General features: G+C 43.6%; 1 protein-coding gene across 1 annotated transcript in view; it reads left to right on the top strand.

Moving 5' to 3' along the window:
• LOC113438696 (ankyrin repeat and fibronectin type-III domain-containing protein 1-like) overlaps window positions 1-20,447 on the top strand; it is a 307,222-nt gene that overhangs the window by 266,496 nt on the left and 20,279 nt on the right. The window contains exons 8-15 of the mRNA XM_087912443.1: window positions 4,428-4,622; window positions 6,220-6,333; window positions 7,116-7,213; window positions 9,877-9,967; window positions 11,954-12,061; window positions 16,566-16,665; window positions 18,037-18,169; window positions 19,838-19,957. Coding sequence (XP_087768569.1) covers window positions 4,428-4,622; window positions 6,220-6,333; window positions 7,116-7,213; window positions 9,877-9,967; window positions 11,954-12,061; window positions 16,566-16,665; window positions 18,037-18,169; window positions 19,838-19,957 — 959 coding nt within the window. The remainder of the gene's footprint in view (window positions 1-4,427; window positions 4,623-6,219; window positions 6,334-7,115; window positions 7,214-9,876; window positions 9,968-11,953; window positions 12,062-16,565; window positions 16,666-18,036; window positions 18,170-19,837; window positions 19,958-20,447) is intronic.

Raw genomic sequence — 20,447 nt, 5'->3', positions numbered from 1 at the left:
TGAAGACTAAATCTCTGGTTTGGGGGACCAGATTGGATCCCAAATAGAACTGATTTCAGGTGGAAGAAGAGAACAATGAGGCGGAGTCATTATTGACTTAATTAATGAGGAACTCAGAGAAGAGCAACAGATGATGAAGATTTTAGAGGCTTAAACGTACGGTAAATGGTTGCAGGAACTGGATAGGTCTACTCTAACAAAGAGAAGGAATAGGGATGACAAGATAGCAGTCTTCCAATATTTGAGGGGCTGCCACAAAGAAGAGAGGTTCAACCTATTCTCCAAAGCACCTCAAAGCGGGGCAAGAAGTAAGAGATGGAAACTTATCAAAGGAGATCCAACCTAAAACTAAGAAGAAGAAATTTCCTGACAGTGAGAACAATTAATCAGTGGGATGGCTTACTCCCATGGATGCTCCAACCCTGGAGGTGTTGAAGAAGAGATTGGAGAGACAATTTTCCAGAATAGTAGAGGGTCTCCTGTTTGAGTAGAAAGTTGATTAGAAGACCGATTAGAATGTTCCTTCCAACTCGGTTACTGTGTCATTCTGCATTCTGGCTGTTTGTCTTCCAAAATTTTCAGCTCTGGTTGTTTGTGAGTGAGGAAACTGGCATCTCACAATTAAGGTCAGGAGCAGAATGCCCTTTTTTTCTGTTAAAGCCTCCGACTGAATGGGAACACAAGGAGGTGTGACTTTGAATAAGCACTCTGTAGCCTTCCTGTCCTGGCAGTGTGACATTGGGCCTCGGGTTCTTGTACACACTCTCTAAAGGGGTTGTGCTGGAAGCAACGCTCGACTTGTCTTCTTGCTGGGTGGCCCACGGAGAGAGTAGGCAGGGGCCTAGCTGTCAGCATGGGTAATAATGGCAGCTCAGCGAAAGGATGTAGGGAGCTCTGAAAGAGGTGTGACTTTTCTTTTCTGTTCTTGCCTGTCAGGCAAACGAAGAGATTCCATGGAATAAAACCTCTGTTTTCAAAACCTCAGTGGGGGTCTCCCCCTCTTCATGCAGGTTGAGCAAGGGGCAGGTACCTCACACAGACTGCTTGCAAAGACTTTAGCGGTGAGCCCCTTAGCACCTTTCCTATACGCGACTGCTCAAAAAAGAGGCAATAAAACCAAAATCTGGTGATCTCTTGTGTGGTGAGTCATATGTTCCTACCTGGAAATGCTTCACCCAATGCCCAGTTGAGGTTCTACATTCTTGTCATGCCCCTGTCAGAGACTGAATCCAAGGAGGAAGAGGAACAGCTGATAGGGAGTGGGAGTGTGGCTCTGTTGGCTGTGGAAGAAACTGGGGAAAGGCAAAGTCCAGCTGGGCAGAGTAGGGAAGTGGTAGAACAAGGGAGAAGGAGTTCAGAAGAAGAACCAGGCCCGCCCCCTCTTCATCCTAGGGCATGCAGGGAGGAATGGAGAAGAGAGCAACATGGGTTGCATGGCTTATGGGGGAGGAAAGGGCCCTGATTCCCTTCACTAGCCACACCTGGGAATGAGAGTTTAAAAGAGATGCAAGCTGAGTGCGGCGTCTTCTGGGAACAAACGTGAGTTTATCTTGTGTTGACTTTGGTTATCTAAGTTCCTGGCATTCCTCCCAACTGGGTTGAATTCCTGCCATTCCTTCACATCTGGAATTCCTTCTCTTGCCCTGCCAGACTAATTACCTCATCTTGCCTTGATTGGACTTATAGTTACAGTTTTTGTTGACCACGTTTTGGACTTGATTCCCTGCAGCCAAAGGCGAGTTTTTCTCCAGCCTATTGCGGGGAAAGTTAGAACTAATAAAGAGACTGATTATCTGACTGTGTTGTCCTTGTGCCACATCCTGGGTCATCACAGTTCTGATGTTGGCAAATCTCAATACACGGAGGCTTACTTTTTTAAAAATTACTTTATTGTACAATTTTCCTGGTTATGTATAGGATTTCTATATTCACAGTAACAGTATACCGTCTGGGTACATTCTTTATTGAATACCGATAATTCTTATACACACAATAGTTATAACTATTATTCTCAATATCTGTTCATCTTCACTTATCCTTGTTATGAATTTTATATTATTTGATTAGACCTTCTGTTCAATTTTATCTGTAATCAATTAATAATATCAAACATCTATAAACATCATCCCATTTATATCCAATTAACCTCCAAATAATCCTAAGGTTTGCTTATCTTAATTATTCCATGTTCATTATTCCATTAGACATCTATGTTTACATATCCAGATTTCTAATTTCTGCTACTATTTTCTACCCGCTAATAGAATAGCTCCCAAATCAAAAAGGTGATCTTTTCCCCATTTCTAATTTCCATCTTTATATTAATTCTTGATGGTATAGCTCCTCTGTTAAACAGTATTCTGCATTTATCCCTCATCTCTTGTCTGTTTTTGTATCTCAACTCTTGTTGACTTCTTGGCACGTCTCCCATACTCCCCCCATGGGATCTTGTATCTTCTTATCTCGTTCATGTTTAAGTATTTCTTCTACCTCTATCTCTTCTTCACTCTCTTGAACCTTCAATACCCCTTTCAGTGATCTTTTCCTCACTTCAGAGGTGTCTTTGGAGGCTTAATAAAGGCCCCATCAGTTGGAGTGGGTTGGAATGTGGACCCTGCATGCGGCTATAGAAAGGAATCTTGCATAACCAACTCTAGGAGTAGAACGTGATGACACAGAAACAAAACATGAAACCTACTAGAATAGGTTAATGGAGGAGGATCCGTTGTGATAGTTGCATGCAATTACAAATGATGATGATGCGGATTTTAAAAGATTAAAAATCAAATCCATTAGGGATTTTTTTTTTTTTGTTATTGTAATTTAGTAGAGGAGTGCAAAAGCTTTCATGTTGCTTAGTGCTAATTCTGGTAGGAAGAAAGGTTCCTTTTTTCAATGCTGTATTTCGGAGAAGGGAAGGAAGAGAAAATAGAATAGAGAATGGAATAGAGACTAGAATAAAAATAGAACAGAACAGAATAGAATAGAAAACAGAACAGAACAGAACAGAGTATAGAATAGAGTAGAAATAGAACAGAACAAAAAGTGTATCACAACTGCTGTATGTTCCAGTTACAAGTTTCATTCTTCTGCTCAATAAATAAATCGTAGCAACTCTTTTCTGATCGGGAATCCCTTCTCCTTTTCTTTCCCCACCTCCTCCATTTCTTCTTCTTCTTATCATCATTAATGCGTAGTAATGTTTAGAGTACATTTACAGCTTCTTATTCAAGAACTTGTTTTGAATTAGAAAGCAGATCTTGTGGTTTGGACTGACCAGAGATGGACCAAAGATTCTGCCCACAAACTTTGTCTCTAAATCTGCAAGAAAAAGAAACCAGGAGAAGCAGCTCTGGTTTTATCTAAAAATTTGAATCTTAGATGATCTCCCCAGTATTACTTAGGAAATAAGGATTGAGGAAAATGACTTGAGTTTGTAGAATTGCTAGGAACGGGCCATTCTTGAGGTCTAAAGCAGAATTTCCCAACTTTGGCCACTTTAAGATGTGTGAACTTCAGTTCTCAGAATTCCCCAGCCAGTTGTGTTGGCCAAGGTTGGGAGAGCCTGGTCTAAAGCCGTAGCGCAGGGGGTCTTCAAACTTGACAGCTTTGTGGACTTCAACTCCCAGAATTCCTCCTCCAATCATGTTAGCTCAGGAATTCTAGGAGTTGAAGTCCACAAGTCTTAAACTTGCCAAGTTTGAAGGCCCTTGCCACAGAGAATCATTTCCAATATGTAGAGAAGTGTCATGCCCTTGTTAGAATCAGACTCTGATGGAGAGGAGGAACAGCTGACAGGGAGTGGAGGTGTGGCTCCAGAAGTTGGGGAGGAGGTTGGGGAAGGCCAGAGACTGGCTGGGCAGTCAGAGAAAGAACGAGACCCATCCCATCTTCATCCCAAGACATGCAGGGAGGAACGGAGAAGGAAACAACTTGGCTTACGAGAGAGGAAGTGGCCATGATCCCACTCTTTGCTTGCAGCTGGGGAGACTAGTATATAAGAGAGATGATTAAAACACAGCATTGCCAGAAGCAAAGCGTGTGTTATTTTGGGCTGAAGTTATCTTGGTTGGCATCCTTCCAACAGACTGTGCCTTGTTATCTCCTTGAAGTTGGTAATTACTTATTCTGGTCCGTTGCAGAAATTCCTTCATTGTAATTTGTTTTAGTTTTTATTTTACCTCTATCTGCTCATTAAGTTCGGACTGTATTGCTTTCTTTTGAAGACTATTTTTGAATAAGTTTTATCTCCAGTTGAGTATTATTGAACAGTGGGGCCAAGTTGGAGGCATTAAAGGACATTTATTTACATTTTGGATTTTGTGATGTTTGTGTTACGCTCCGGGTCATCCACAAGAGGATTGTTCCTTCTCTCTTCTTCCTTTTTTCCCCCTTTAACTTTTTCGTCTTCTTTTTTTTCTCTTAAGTTGTAAGCCTGGAGAGCCGGTCTTTACATCTGGCAACCCTAGTTCGGGAAGCGGAACAGCGGGTGAACGATCTCACCGCTCAGGTGGTGAATGAGGTGCCCAACGCAGAAAGTTCAGAAAAAGAGAAACAACTGAAGGCCTGGGAATGGCGATACCGGCTTTACAAGCGCATGAATGCTGGATTTGAGCATGCACGTGAGTCTGTGGGAAAAATAGGAACCTCTGCACTACCATTCAGAAACAACAGGAATTTTGATCTATTTGGAATATTGGAAGAAATATGCAATCCCACTTTGAGGAAGATGGGAGGTTAAGACATTTGATATACATACATACATACATACAGCCATACATACAGCCATACATATAGCCATACATACAGCCATGGTGACACAAAAGATCCCTGGTGGCACAGTGGTTAGAATACAGTATTGCAGACTAATTCTGCTGACTACCGGCAGTTTGATTCTCACTGGCTCACGATTAACTCAGCCTTCCATCCTTCTGAGGTTGGTAAAATGAGGACCCAGATTATTGGGGGCAAGAGGCTGACTTTGTAAACCACTTAGAGAGGGCTGTACAAGCACGATAAAGTGGTATATAAGTAAGTGCTTTTGCTACACATAAAGGTAAAGGTTCCCCTTGCACATCCATGCTAGCTGTTTCCGGCTCTAGGGGGCGGCACTCATCTCCATTACAAAGCCGAAGAGCCAGTGCTGTCCAAAGACGTCTCCGTGGTCAGGTGGCCGGCAGGACTAAATGCTGAAGGCACACTGAACGCTCCTACCTTCCAAACAAATGGGTCCCTATTTTTCTACTTACATTTTTACATGCTTTTGAACTGCTAGGTTGGCAGAAGCTGGGACAAGGAACGGGAGCTCATTCCGTTACGTGGCGCTAGGGATTTGAACCACTGACCTGCCAACCTTTCTGATCAACAAGCTCAGCGTCTTAGCCACTAAGCCATTGTGTCTGTATTGGATACAATCTATCTATCATCTATCTATCTATCTATCTATCTATCTATCTATCTATCTATCTATCTATCTATCTATCTGGAAAGAAAGAAAGAAAGAAAGAAAGAAAGAAAGAAAGAAAGAAAGAAAGAAAGAAAGAAAGAAAGAAAGAAAGAAAGAAAGAAAGAAAGATGATAGGTATAGAGATAGAGATAGATAGATAGATGATAGATATAGAGATAGATAGACAGGGCCATGCAAACCAGCACCCATATACAGGTAACCTCAACTTACGACCATTGATGGAACCCAAAAATTCCATTGCTAAGCCAGATAGCTGTTAAGCGAGTTTTGCCCTGCTTTATGACCTTTCTTTATACCATTGTTAAGTAAATCCCTGCAGTTGTTAAATTATTAACACAGTTATTAAGAGAATTTGGTTTCCCCATTGACGGTTGTAAGTGTGAAAAAAAAATTCACATTTTTTTCAGTGCCACTGTAACTTCAAGTGGCTCCTAAGCAAATGGTCCTAGATCGAGGACCATCTGTATTGAATGAGAATCCATCGTTGTGCAAGAACTTGTTGTAATTCGCTACTTTCAGGGCCTTTGTAACTCCGAACGGTTACTAAACGGAATGGTTGTAAGTCAAGGACCACTTGTATCTCTAACAAGGTTATCTTTCTCTCCACAGTTTCCTTTCCAAAATTATTGTTTCCTTTTCTCTGTGAGTAACAATTAGACTCTTTAGTTTGCCTGGGATTAGGGCAATATTTCTTTGGTATATCTGGGTCATTTTTCCTGATATCTGTGCTATATTCTTCCGCCCCACCGCAGGAGTCCCGGATCCACCTACAAATGTCCACCTTTCAGTGGCCAGCAGCACCTCTGTCGAAGTGTCATTTCAGGAGCCTTTAAGCGTCAATTCAGCGATTGTCACCAAATACAAAGGTAAACCTTTGGGTATTTCATCAATAGTGGTGAACAAAACGTTCCGAGAAGGAAACTTGAAATCTTCTGATGATGTATCATGCCAAATGCAGCACTAGAACTCACCATCACCTGATGATTGGTCCAAACTCATCCAGCTGGCTTTCATGCCTAGGGTGGGACTAGAACTTATCATCTCCTAGTGATTGGCTCAAAATCACCCAGCTGGCTTTCATGCCTAATACAGCACTACAACTCACCGTCTCCTGGTGATTGGCCCAAACTCATCCAGCTAGGGCAGGACTAGAACTTACCATCTCCTGGTGGTTGGCTCAAAGTCATCCAGCAAGCTTTCATGCCTAATACAGCACTACAGCTCACCGTCTCCTGGTGATTGACCCAAAGTCAACCAGCCTGCTTTTCATGCCTAAAGCAGGTTAGAACTCACCATCTCCTAAGGATTGGCCCAAACTTACCCAGCTGGCTTTCGTGCCTAGCACTTATTGTCTCCTAGTGATTGGCTCAAAGTCACCCTATTAGCTTTCATGCCTAAGGCGGGACTAGAATTCACCGTCTCCTGGTGATTGGGTCAAACTCACCCAACTGGCTTTCATGCTTAGGGCAGGACTAGAAGTCACAGTCTCCTAATGATTGGTGGAAGGTCACCTAGCCAGCTTTCATGTCTAAGATAGGATTAGCACTCCCCATCTCCCGGTTTCTAACCCAGCGCTATAACCGCTAGATTAAACTGGTGCTCTAATTACTAACCAAAGTAAGGGTTGGTTCTGTTCTTGTCATTGCAGTTGAGTGGAGCTGCTCTCCCACATTTTCCCCACCGCTGGGCGAAATGGTGATTGACAAGCTGAAAAAACTCCAGATCACCATCCATGGCCTTGTCTCGGTGAGTGTATATCCCTTGTCCCACTTGAAACAACTGTTGTTTTTAATGTCCCCATGATCAAAATTCAGGCGCTGGGCAACATGCTCATAATAATGACGGACGCACTTTTGCAACCTTCCAACAAGTAAAATCCATGAGGAAACCAGGTTCCCTTCCCAGTCATGTGACTAACTTAGCAAACGTGGTGATTCACTTTAACAACTGAAGCAAGGAAGGTCATAAAATGGGGGGCAAAACTCATTTATTTATTTAGAAAATTATATTGCCGCCTGCTGATGTGTGGCAAAGGAAGGTGGAATCCCTTAACAAATGTCTCGCTTAGCAACAAAAATGTTGGGCTCAACCATAGTCGTAAGTCAAGGATTACCTGCATTTCATCAGCCTTCCAGAAGCCTCGATGCTTTCTTGGGTTCAATTTGGGTGAGCGGGAGAGAGGTGGGAGGAAAAAGGAAAAAGAGAATAAACCTAGAGTGGAACTGAAATGACTTTTGTTTGTGCCGTAATCCATAGTTTGCCGTGACAGTGCATGAAGGGAGACTCATCCATTCTCCCCGTACACATGTTGTAGTCAGGGGTGGGATTCAATTTTTTTAACAACCAGTTCTGTGGGCGTGACTTAGTTGGTGGGCATGGCTGGGTGGTCATGTTATTGGCTGGGCGTGGCCAACTCAGTATCACTCACATCGAGGCACGCATCTCCTCTCCTGCCCTCTCATGACTGTGGGGATGCTGCAACAGTCGTAGGTGTGAAAAAGGGGTCATAAGTCACTTTTTTCAGTGCCATTGTAACTTTGAATGGTCCCTCCACACAAGCAAAGTACCAGCAAAGGAAGGGAAAAAAACTCCAGAGAAGTTCCTGAGACCGGAAGTCTAGTCCTGCCAAGAATGTAATAAGGGTTAATGGAGAGGCAGTTTCTGTAAGCAACACCAGAATGTTTCCTTCCTGCCTTCCTTACAGGATTAGGCCAGTGATTTCTTCGGTTCTAGGTGCAAACTGGTAGAATCCCACCCCTGCTTGTAGTCTGACAACAAAGGTTGATTTGATTTTGATTTTCCTGTTTGTTCATTGGGAATGCAGTTGCGATGTGCTTTTCAACATGTTTGCCGTACGCTAAATAAATAAGTGTCCCTTTCTTTCTCCACTCCGTGTACTTCCACTCCCATGCAGCCTTGTCCACCAGCTCCATGGCTAATTGGAAGCCAGAATCTCTGACTCCAGTCTAGTCTTTGGGGCAATGAAATCATAGACCGGCTGAGCTCTTCCCTCCCCCTTTCCTTCCCCTCCACCTCCGTTTTTATCTCTCTGGGAACGGCGGGACTAGCACAGTTGCCCCCTCTCATTGTTGCGGTGGATGCCTTCCAAGAGCAAAACAGGAGCCAGCCAGGCTGCTGAGTGCACAGCATGAGAGCAAAAGGAAGGATGAGGCCAGGAGAGGCAGACATGATTTCAAGAGATTGCAACAGCCAATTCGGCACATGCTCTCTAACTGGAAAAACACTGGGCTCCATGGAACAACAATCGATTCGCTGGCTTTTTTTTTCTGCCGGAGGGCAGTTCAATCCCAAAGCAAAGTTTATTCGATTTGCACTTTCTGCCTTTCTGCTCTGGCAAGGAGCGATCCGCTCGGATAGGTGGATTTGACCAGAGGTGATTGCTCTGCCGGTGGGAAAACGAGCTCTGGGATTGAAAACTGGGAATTGTTGCTGATCCTGCTTTTGTGAGCCATCCGAAGCTTCTTGTGATGACTCGGGACAAGGCCCAAGGGTCACACAGCCAGCTGAGAGTTCAAACTCCCTTTTAATGCTCCAAATTCCCCCCCCCAAAACGCTCCTACATTCTTGGCAAGTCCCAGAGCAAAACTCTCACAGAGAGACACAGCAGCCTTGGACTGTGCCCAGTCCAGCAAAACAAGGGAACAGGTAAATGAGTCCCTGAACCAAGGAGCAAACAATGAGTCCACGAAGGAGGGAACAAGGTACTGAGTCTGTGAGGTCAGGAAGAAGCAAGCGTTCCTGCAAACTCCGTACGTTGTGCCGCCACATCAAACACATCAAACATTTCAGCGTTTGTTCCCAACAAACACCCCTCCCCATAGTGTTTCCTTAAATCTCAGTCCTCAGGTGTGCCTTGTGAAGAAGGGTGGAGCTCTCTCCTCCTGAATTGTTGGGTCAAGCCTGCACTGTTCCCACCTTCTCTCCACTCTCCGTGCTCGGGGATCAGGAGGAGGCGGTCCTTGCTCATTGCCTGAGTTCCGTTGCTCCTCGTGTCCACCGCTTGCTCTCTCTCAGCCATCCTGCCCCTGTTCTTCCCTGCTATCAAGCCATCCCAATCCAGTTGATAAGTTAGTTGTGAAGTGAGTTTACTCGTCAGAAGGTCACAAAAGGTCATCACGTGACCTTGGGACCCTGCGACCATCATAAATACGAACCCAGTTGCCAAGCGGCTGAATTTTGATCATGTGACCGGGGGGGGGGGTGCTGCAAAGATCGTAACTCTGAAAAAATGGTCATAAGTCACATTTTTCACTGCCGTTGTAACTTTGAACAGTCACTAAATGAACTGTTGTAAGTCAAGGGCTCCCTGTACTATATATTGTGCAGTTGTTGAGCTTTAAGCTATCCTCTGGGTTTAGGTATCTTTATTCTTTGCTGTTTCTTCACAGGGTACAGCTTACTACGTCCAGGTATCTGCCTACAACATGAAAGGCTGGGGAGCCCCACAACCATCAGTACCGCCCTGTGCCATCCCCTCAAGTAAGTATGAAGAACAGAAACATTGTCCGCCAAGTGCTTTTTTCAAGTGTGCAACTGGACTTTCTGGTTTTTCTTCGAAGACGCTTCGCTTCTCATCCAAGACGCTTCTTCAGCTCTGACTGGATGGTGGCGAAGGGAAGGATTTATAAATCTTGCAGACAGCTGGTCAGTTGCGTCCTTTTAGAGGGTCGTTGAGGCAACTTGGAGGCTTATCTGTGCCCTCAAGAGAAACATCTTCAAAGAAAAACATGTAAGTCCAGTTGCTTCTTGAAAAAGCACTTTTGGGACAACTTATGACCTGGATGACTGAGAATCTCTACAGACCTATATATCAATGGCTGTTTTCAAAGATATGATCCAAACCATGGGATAACAATTCAGAACAAAGTTTGGATGCTTAGTTAACCAGATTGCTCGGTATGTTTGTGTGGTGGACATTGAGGTTTAAGCCCTTTTGCCATCCGTGCTCTTCAAACCTGGGTTTGCTACCTGCAGTATCTCAACTGCTTCCAGGGTCAAAGGGCAAAGGTTTTAAGAAAACTCCAACAAAGCCACATTTTGAATTTGCAGTAAATGCACCTAATGGATTGGGCCCTCCAGATTTAGCTCCCTAATTGTTGTAGGCAACTGTTGAACGCAGCCAAGATTAGCAAATGAATTATTGTTGGCTTTCATGTCTTTTTTTAAAAAAACACTCCTCTAAATTAAAAAAAAAACCAGAAGAATTCAATGTCTGCTCCATTAAAAACTCAAGGCATCTCCTTGGGTGTTTTTAAAATACCTAAAAATAGCACTCGTCTTCAGCCAAAATTAATGGAGCTGAACTTTCAGTGGAAAACTATGGCACCGGAGAGAGTGTAAACCAAATAATGTAAAACTAGTGTAACTCACACATTTACCCGTGCTGTTCAGTAGTTGGGCCAGCTCGTCACTAAGAAGCACAGGGAAGAGGTCCTATAGATGGTCTTACATAGGTGAATTTTACCTCTCTCCGTTGGGTCTGAAGAACCTTCGGTCCACTGAAGGATGGAAGAAGGAATGAGCTCTAGAAATAGTGAAACAAACTGCAGTCTGTTCCTTCCTTCCTGTTTTTTTGTTTTTTGTTTTGCAGTAATCTATGGTCATGTCCTGATGGTGGCATCGTGCAAATAATTTCCATCAGTGGTTACTACCTGTCTGTATTGACCAAGTTGAACTGCATTATCTATGAACTAGAGTGAAGCCCGGTAGCAATAAAGGAGAATATTTGTAGCTCAGGGTTGAATTGTGAGGTCCGTGATATACTCTGAGCTTAGTGGTTTTTCTCACAGATGTTTCACAACCCAACTAGGTAACATCATCAATGCTAGAAGGATGTTGGATTTGCAAAATGAAGTAAGGAGAGGAGGAGGAGGAGGAGGAGGAGGAGGAGGAGGAGGAGGAGGAGGAGGAGGAGGAGAACAGTGGGGGTCTTCGGTGTTCTCTGAGCTTGGTGGTTATCTTGCAAATGTTCCATGATCCAACTAGATATCATCATCAGTGCTAGAATGGTATCGGGTTTGTAGAGTGGAGGAAGGAGAGGAGGAGGAGGTCAAAGTGGAGGAGAACTATGGGGTCCTTTGTGTTCTGAGCTTGGTGGTTTTCTTTGAAGATGTTTCATGACCTAACTAGGTAACATCATCAGAGTTAGAAGGGTGTTGGGTTTGCAGAGTAGAGGAAAGGAGAGGAGGAAGAACTGTGGGGTCCTTGATACTTGCTGAAACTTGATGGGGATTTTTTTTTGCAAATGTTTAAATAGCCAACTAGGTAGCATCTTCAGTGTTAGAAGGATGTCAGATTTGCAAAGTGGAGGAAGGAGCGGAGGAGGAGAACTGTGAGGTCCTTGGTGCTCTCTGAGCTTGTTGGTTTTCCTGCAGACATTTCATTACCAAACTAGGTAATATCATCAGTGGAAGCACAGATAATGCACTCTTGCCACTGACCTGTTTCATCCTACACCCACTCCAGATTGGAGAGAATACGACGGGAGGGCTCCACGTCAGAGAGGACAGGCCGAAGCTCTGGACCACTTACTTAACCAGGTGAAGATGGTGCACCAACACTGTGTGTGTCACGGTGAGTCCTGTCGCGTGTCTAAAGACAGTTTGGGGATGCGGCAGAGGAAAGTATTTCAAGCATTCTGAATGAAAGCCAATGTTTGACGTTGCAACCAGCTTCGGTATGCGGATGCCGTACATGGCTAGTTGATGCCAATCCAAACAAATGACTTTTAATGTAATTGAATTCAGCTCTTAAAGGCTCCATTATTATTCTCCCTGGGCTGCTTGTAAACCTCAGGAGTGCCCAGGGAGACCCATGCAAGAGGTAGTAGCAAAGGGAGGGAAAAGATGGGGAAGGAAATGCGTTGATAGACGGAGAATGAAAACAACCATCAAACCCATTGGAGGCAAAAACTCAATTGAGTTTAGAAACTGAGATGCTCTGGTTTCTTACACAGAAGAACCCTTTTTTTCTTTCAGCAGTCTATACCTGAGTCGGCAATGCATACATTTTGATCAGAGCAAAGACATTAAGGGGGGGGGGACAGGAACTCGGTTTAAGGAGAAATGGGGTCCTTGGTGTTCTCTGAACTTATCTGGTTTCTTGCAGATGTTTCATGACTTATCTAAGGAACATCATCAGTGCTAGAAGGGAATGGGGTTTGCAGAATGGAGGAGAAAGGGAGGAGGAGAAAGGAAGAGGAGGAAGACTGTAGGTCTTTGGTGCTCTGTGAGCTTGGTTGTTTCCAGAAGTTTGCCCCTGGTTGGTCATGTCTAGCTGTGTGGACTTCTTACTCCCCAAATTCCCCAGCCATTGTGGCCACTGCTGAGAATTCTGGAAGTTGAAGTCCAAACTTTTAGACGTTGACTCAGTTGGAAGCCATTGTTTTAAATTTAATATGCCACCCACTGTAGAGAATAAAGGAGATGACCTTGATGGAAATATGCAGGAAGTGTTACTTTGGCAAAGAGGGTTGAAACTGTCTTTAATCCCTACAAAACATTGATAATATTCAAAAGCTGTTCACGTTAAGGACCTCTCTGATTGCACGGAGGTAAAGCACAATCAAGACTTACAAGATTCTGTTATTATAGCCATCTCAATCAAAATAATTCTAGAATTCCTGCAGTGTTGACATTTTGGCTGGTTCTACCTTGTGGGGCTGACAAACTACTTCAGATACAACCAGGCCAAGAGCATTTTGATGGTTTATTCTATGTTTTTTAATGGGTTACTATCTAGTTAATCACGTCCAGGCTGTTGAGATGACATAAAAAAAACATTTCAATCTATTGTGGGTTATTTTTTTCCAAAGTGTTCAGGTAGCAGTGGGCATGAAAAAGCTCTTTTATGGATGAACCATCCTGACAGCTTATGGCATTTTCTAGATATTTAACATTTGACACAGTTCCAGCTCTGACAGCGGTAAAAGGACCACATGCAAAAAAAAAGGAGAAGACTAAAATGCAAGAATAGTGGAAAAGTAATTGTCACAGCCGACAGGGTGTCTTTTTGAGAAGCATAGGATCAAATCTTAATGGCTCACCACATCCAGAACGGTTTGATGGAATAGAATTAGATTAGATCTAAGAAAGGCAGATCCAATTACCTTTTTTTCCCCCTCTTTCCTCCCAATTTCATTTAGAACAAGTGGGACCAGGTTTCCCTATCTTTTAATTTGCTGCTGCTTTAAATTAGAATAATTATGACATCCCTTACAGGGTTATTAAGATGAAGACAATCAGAAAACATAAGGTACAATTAAAGTAATATCTCCATTTTAAATTGTTCTTTGCCATTCTTATCTTACACCCATAAGTCATGCGCTAAAAACTGGTTGTCACTTGCCTGTTAGCCCACAAATGTTTAAAGGGCAAAAGTTAGCTGTAGAAATAATGTTAGAACAAAAAGATGTTGGATAACCACTTGTCTGAAGTGGTGTAGGATTTCCTGCCTAGGCAGGGGGTTGGACTAGAAGACCTCCAAGGTCCCTTCCAACTCTATTCTATTCTATTCTATTCTATTCTATTCTATTCTATTCTATTCTATTCTATTCTATTCTGTAGAAAGAGATCCATAAATAGCAGAGGGGGCAAAGAGATTAAGCTGGAAAGCCACAAGACTTCTGCAGAAGAGAGGCATGGACGAAATACAGATTTTTAGAAGAGGTGAAAAGGAAAGTAACCAAAAAGAAAGGTTAAAGTGAGAAGATGCTCTAGCCTTTTTGGTAGCTAAAAATAAGTAGTCAGCTACTTTGAATGCATGAAAACAGTGGTAGCGAACCTACGACATGCATGTCAAAGATGATACATCACAAAGTTTTGGGTCACGGCAGTGTTCAACAACATCCGACAACAGCTGTTCTTGATCTATTATGTGATTTTTGGAAGAATGAGGTACAGTATGTTCTCATTCAGCTTCTGGACTTTCCAAAAACGAGGTTGTTTTTGTCATCTTTCATTTTTGTAATTATTTGGCATTTCTTTGTATAATACATAGCATTACACATAGAAACACAGAAAACTGATGGCAGAAAAAGACCTCATGCCTGTCATGCCCCTGTCAGAATCTGATTTGGAGGGGGAGGCCGAGCAGCTGACAAGGGAGTGGGAGTATGGCTCCGTTGGCTGTGGAGGAAACTGGGGAAGGCCACAGTCCGGCTGGGCAGAGCAGGGGAGAGGTAGAGCAAGGCAGAGAGAGTTCGGATGAAGATCCAGGCCCACCCCCTCTTCATCCTAGGGCACGCAGGGAAAAACGGAGAAGGGAGCAATGTGAGTTGCATGGCTTATGGGGATGGAAAGGGCCCTGATTCCCTTCATTAGCTGCAGCTGGGAACACAGTGTTTAAAAAGGGAAGCTGCGTGCAGCAAACTGCTGAGAGCAAATCATGAATGATTTTGTATTGTCGAGTCTTATCTAGGTTCCTGCCGACTTCCCAACTGTGTGTGTTTTGCTGGCCTTTCAAGTGTGCAATTCCTTCTCCTGCCCTGTCAAGTTAATTACTGCAGCGTGGTTTGTGTGGATTTTTAGTTACAGTTTGTATGTACTTTGTTTTCGGACTGAATTTCCTCCACTTAAGAGAGTTTTTTCTCCAGCTGAAGATAACCTGGACATTGGGGGCAAAGTTGGAGGTACTAAGGGACACTTCTTGCTTATTTGACTGTGTTGCCTTTGTGCCACGCCCCTTTGGGTCATCACACTGCTCCATTGAGTTTGCCCTTTGAGTTTTTTAAAAAAAATTAATTTAATTTTTGTCAGATGATACACATATGTTTATCCCAAGCATGTTTAAACTCATTTACTGATGATTGACTCACTGTCTTTACTGGAAGTTGGTTCCAAGCTTCCACTACTCTTTCTGTGAAGTAATACTTTCGAACTTCCCTACTTATGCCCCCGTAGTCTTGATTTTTGTTTAATAATAAAAATATTGCCTTCTGGAACCTTATTCACACCCTTAGTATATTTAAAGGTTTCAATCATGACCCCTCCCCCTTTTTCTTCTGTCCTCCAGGCTGTACATATTCAGTTCCTCCAATATTTTTTATCCCTCAGACTTTACACACATGGGACTATATTTTTTTTCCCAAACAAATGAATATATGAAGAATTGTTCCTTTTCTGTTTGAAGGGTTGGGACTGGCAGACCAGCAGAATCAAGTCAAGTATTTTCCGAATTTTTGACTGGCCAAGCCCAAAAGGTTTGCCATCACTGGACTAAAAAGGTCTTTATTGGGGGTCCCTTGATATACAACATTTATATCTTTCTGTGATGGCACAAAGGGGCGTGGCACAAAGGCAACACAGATAAGCAGTAGGAGTCCCTTTATTAGCTCCAACTTTTCCCACAATGTCCTGGTTACCTTCTGGGCTGGAGAAAAACTCTCCCAGGAACAGCCTTTGGGTACAGGGAATCAAATCCAAAATGTGGTCAACAAAAACTGTAACTATAAGTCCAATCAAGGCAAGATGAGGTAATTAGTCCATCAGGGCAGGAACAAGAATTCCAGGCGTGAAGGCACAGCAATAACTCAACACGGTTGGGAAGATGCCAGGAACACAGATAACCAAAGTCTACACATAAACTCATGTTTGCTCCCAGCAACTGCCACTCTCAGCTTGCATCTTTTTTAAACTCTCATTCCCGGATATGGCTAATGAAGGGAATCAGGGCCCTTTCCTCCCCCTTAAGTCACACAACCCATGTTGCTCTCTTCTCTGTTCCTCCCTGCGTGCCCTAGGATGAAGACGGGGTGGACCTGGGTCGTCCTCCGAATTCCCTCTGCCTTGCTCTACCTCTCCCCTGCTCTGCCCATCTGGATTTTGCCCTTCCCCAGCCTCCTCCACAGCCAACAGAGCCACACTCCCGCTCCCTGTCAGCTTTTCATCTTCCTCCTCGGATTCAGACTCTGACAGGGGCATGACACTTTTGTGTCTTTCACTGATTCAGTTTAAGCCTCTCCAGGTTTCTTCGGGCCTTGCACATTTAACGTAGCTACAATTAAGAAGGAAAGGAAAAAAAGAAACAGCAATAGAAGTTGGATATTTAATCATTTCTACACGTTGTCCTTGATTTTCAGAGCCCTGTAAGAATCAACCTCAGAGTAGAAAACATTCCGTCTCCAAAAGTCTAAAGTATCTCTTCCATCCTGGTAGCAAATTTTTAAAGACCCTAAAAAGGTAAGTGTCAGCCTCGGAAGCCATATTTTACTTGGAAGCTTCAAGCCCACCGTATTTAATGCCTGGGAATTTTGAAGGGGGGATTTCATAGAGAGATGGATGATTAGACACAACAACATTCTTTCTCAGAAAGTCAAGGACATGATGCCCTGCACCTGGAGGGGAGTGACTGGGCGGATGTCTCCAGTTGGGACCAAGATTTGATTGGACCATGTGATGGACTGGAAGATGCAGCAGATGGATCTTGGATTTCTCTTTTGGGAAGGGGAAACCCGGAACTCTCAGATTTGGGTTTTCCTAGATGGGCCAATATGACATCTCTGTTAAAATGGGACTTTGAGGAAATGTTTGTCTCGGAGTTAATTGCTTTGGAGTTGGTTAGTTGGAATGCTGACAGTAAGAAGACTTGGGAAGTGGGATTCCCCAGAACATAGGATTTTGTATCTGCTCCCATGGCTGTTAAACTTTCTATTGAGTCTTTTGCTTTAGTTATTTTTCCCAGACATGCCAGGAAGAAGGGGAAAGGCTGGGAGGAGGTCTCTCCCCATCATCCATGGTGAGAGAATCCTTCATAGATGTTTCCTCTCATCCTGAAAGATAGTTTGATTCCCATAATAGATGAATGGTTGCCAGAGTTGATGGTGTTAGCAGAGATAACTAAATCGACTGCTTCGGTTAAAGAAAAAACTAGAATTAATTTTGTTTCTACTTGGAAACCATTTCTGGACTTTGTGTGGGGGGAAAAAGGCAAATGTTGGTTTTGGGTTTTGCTGATTAGATAGGTTGGTCGTTATAGAAATGGCTTGTATGTGTTATTATGCAAAAGTAAAAAGCTGAGGTTGTATATTATGACCTTAAGTCTTTTTCTTTTTCCCTTTTACCCAAAGGTGTTTTTTCAAGAGGAAAATTGGATTTCCTTTGTTTTTCCTTGAAGATGTTTCCCTTCTCATCCAAGAAGCTTCTTCAGCTCTGACTGAATGGTGGAGAATGGAAGGATTTATACTCCTTGCAGTCCCCTGGTCATTAACCAGATAGAAAGGAATATAAATCTTTCCATTCTCCACCATTGAGTCAGAACCAAGGAAGCTTCATGAATGAGAAGGGAAACGTCTCCAAGGAAAAACAAAGAGAGTCCAGTTATCTCTTGGAATTAAAAAAAAAGCATCTTTGGGACAACCTGGATGACTGAGAACCTCCATAAATATTTTCACTTTTACACTCTCCTCCTCCTCCTCCTCCTCCTCCTCCTCTTCTTTCTCTTCCTCTTCTCCTCTGCTTTCCTATTATTTTCATTTTTCTATATTGTCTATTTCAATAAAAATTCATGACCCAAAAAACCCACCAAACCCCAAATATTTTCTCTCTTCCCAGGGGTCTCTATCTCGCCTCCATATTCTACAAGGATGACAATATTCTGGTGACCCCCGAAGATCAGATCCCTGTGGTGGAGATCGATGACACCTATTCCTGCTTGCTTATGCAGGATTTCCTTTGGTTCACCAAGGTGACCCCTTTTTAATTTTGAACAATCTTAGAAATGCATGCTATGATCACTTCATCCTTTACGGCACAGCTTCCCAGTGGTAAACTCTGTCTTTAGACCTGTCTGTATTTGGAATCAGATTTTCCTGCTTCAATTAATATCTGGAGATGTGAAGTATCGCTTCCCCTCATCCACCCATCTTGGCCTTAGGCACTCTTCACCTAAAGTAGCTCCATGCATTAATTCAGGCTACTGACTTGATGTAATGCCCTGCTTAATATAATGACTGTTTTAGGAGGTTCTAATTTGCTTTTCTTGAAGAAGGATAGAATCAAGATCACATGAAGTGTTAATGCCACTTTATAAGGCCTTGGTAAGACCACACTTGGAATTCTGCATCCAGTTTTGGTTGCCACGATGTAAAAATAAAAGACATTGAGATTCTGGGAAGAGTGCAGAGAAGAGCAACAAAGCTGATTAGGGGATTGGAGGTTAAAACATAGGAAGAACGGTTGCAAAATTGGATATTCTACTCTGATGAAGAGAAGGACTAGGGGTGATGTGAAAGCAGCGTTCCAGTATCTCCGGGGCTGCCACAAAGACAAGGGAGTCAAGCTATTCTCCAAAGCACCTGAGGGCAGGACAAGAAGCAACGGGTGGAAACTAATCAAGGAGAGAAGCAACCTAGAACTAAGGAGAAATTTCCTGATAGAACCATTAATCAGTGGAACAACTTGACTTCAGAAGTAATGTGTGCTCCAACACTGGAGTTTTTTTAAGAAGAGATTGGACCAACATTTGCCTGAAATGGTATGGGGTCTCCTGTTTGAGCAGGGGTTGGACTAGAACAGGGGTCGCCAACCTTTTGGACCTCAGGGACCACCAAACTCATAATTTGAAATCCCGCGGACCACTAATATGAATGTTGACTGACTGTGGCTTGCTGATGTTGGTGGGAAAGTCGGTCCCATATTCCAGAGCTGCAGGAGTCACAGGACTGGCCCTTCAGTCATCCTGGAGCAGCTGCTCCTCCACCCGGGTGCACCGGCCTGCCATGGACTGGAGGAGCTGCTTTGGGATGACCAAAGGGCCAGTCCTGTGACTCCTGCAGCTCTGGAATATGGGACCGACTTTCCCACCAATGTCAGCAAGCCATTCCCAGGGTGGGATTTCCCTCCCCCGCCATTGGTCTTACCTTCCAGTTCCAGCTTGCATGGCTCTGTTCAAGGTAAGGTTTGCGCTCACCTGAAGGTTGGGCGGGCCATGTGGGCAGGGCAGCCTTGTATTCCCGCACAGCCTGGATTAATTGCTTTGGAGGGGGGCACATTTGTCTGCGGACTACCAAATTTTTCTCACGGACCACCAGCGGTTCCCAGCCCACCAGTTGGTGACCACTGAGCTAGATGACCTCCAAGGTCCCTTCCAACTCTGTCATTGTGCTACTTTGTTAAGAGCGGAAGTGTTTCCTCTTAAACTGAAGGACAGTGAAGTGTCACCTGTCGAAATTGCCTCTTTTAAGTTCCTACTGATATACCTTTTTTTATATATAAAGCATCTTCTTTGCAGAAAAAATGGGGAGAGGAGATGTCTGAAAGAGTCGATCTCAGTTTGTGACAGACATCAACCTTGGGGTAGAGCCCGAGAATCTTAGCCTGCTTCCTGCAAACCCTTTTGCTGTGTTTGCTGCAGGTGTCGTGCATGTGGGATGAAATCTTGTGGCTGCAACAGTGCGTTACCGTCTCCCAGTCTTCCTGTTCCTGTGTACTCCAAACACGCTTCAAAATGCTGCTGGCCATTTCACAAATGCAGGTATAAAAGCAGCGTCTTTCCAATACAACAGGTCCAAAGGTTTTAGGACACACCTGTTCGCGCAGGTTGTCCTTGACCGATGAGCATCATTGAGATCAGAATTTTCATTGCTAAGCAAGGCGATGGTAAAGTAAGTCGTGCCTGATTTTTATGACATTTTTGGCTACGGCCGTTAAGCGAAACACAGTTGTTAAGAGAATCCAGGTTAAGCTATTCGGCTGCAACAACGTAAGTGTGAAAAACGGCCATAGGTCACTTTTTTCAATGCCATTTTACAGGTAGCCCGACTTACAACCGCAACCGAACCCAATTGTTCTGTTGCTAAAGCAGAAACATTTGCGAAGCAAGCGTTGCCCCATCTTACGACCATTCGTGCCACTGTTGTTAAGTGAATCCCTGCAGCTGTTAAATTACTAACACAGTTGTTAAATGAATCTGGCTTCCGCTTGGACTTTGCTCATCTGAAGGCCACAAAAGGGGATCATGTGAC

Source organism: Pseudonaja textilis, chromosome 14 (assembly GCF_049901715.1).
Source record: "Pseudonaja textilis isolate UNSWEBS1 chromosome 14, rPseTex1.2, whole genome shotgun sequence".
In the NCBI taxonomy this organism is placed as follows: domain Eukaryota; kingdom Metazoa; phylum Chordata; class Lepidosauria; order Squamata; family Elapidae; genus Pseudonaja; species Pseudonaja textilis.
This window is presented reverse-complemented; position numbering and strand designations above follow the sequence as displayed.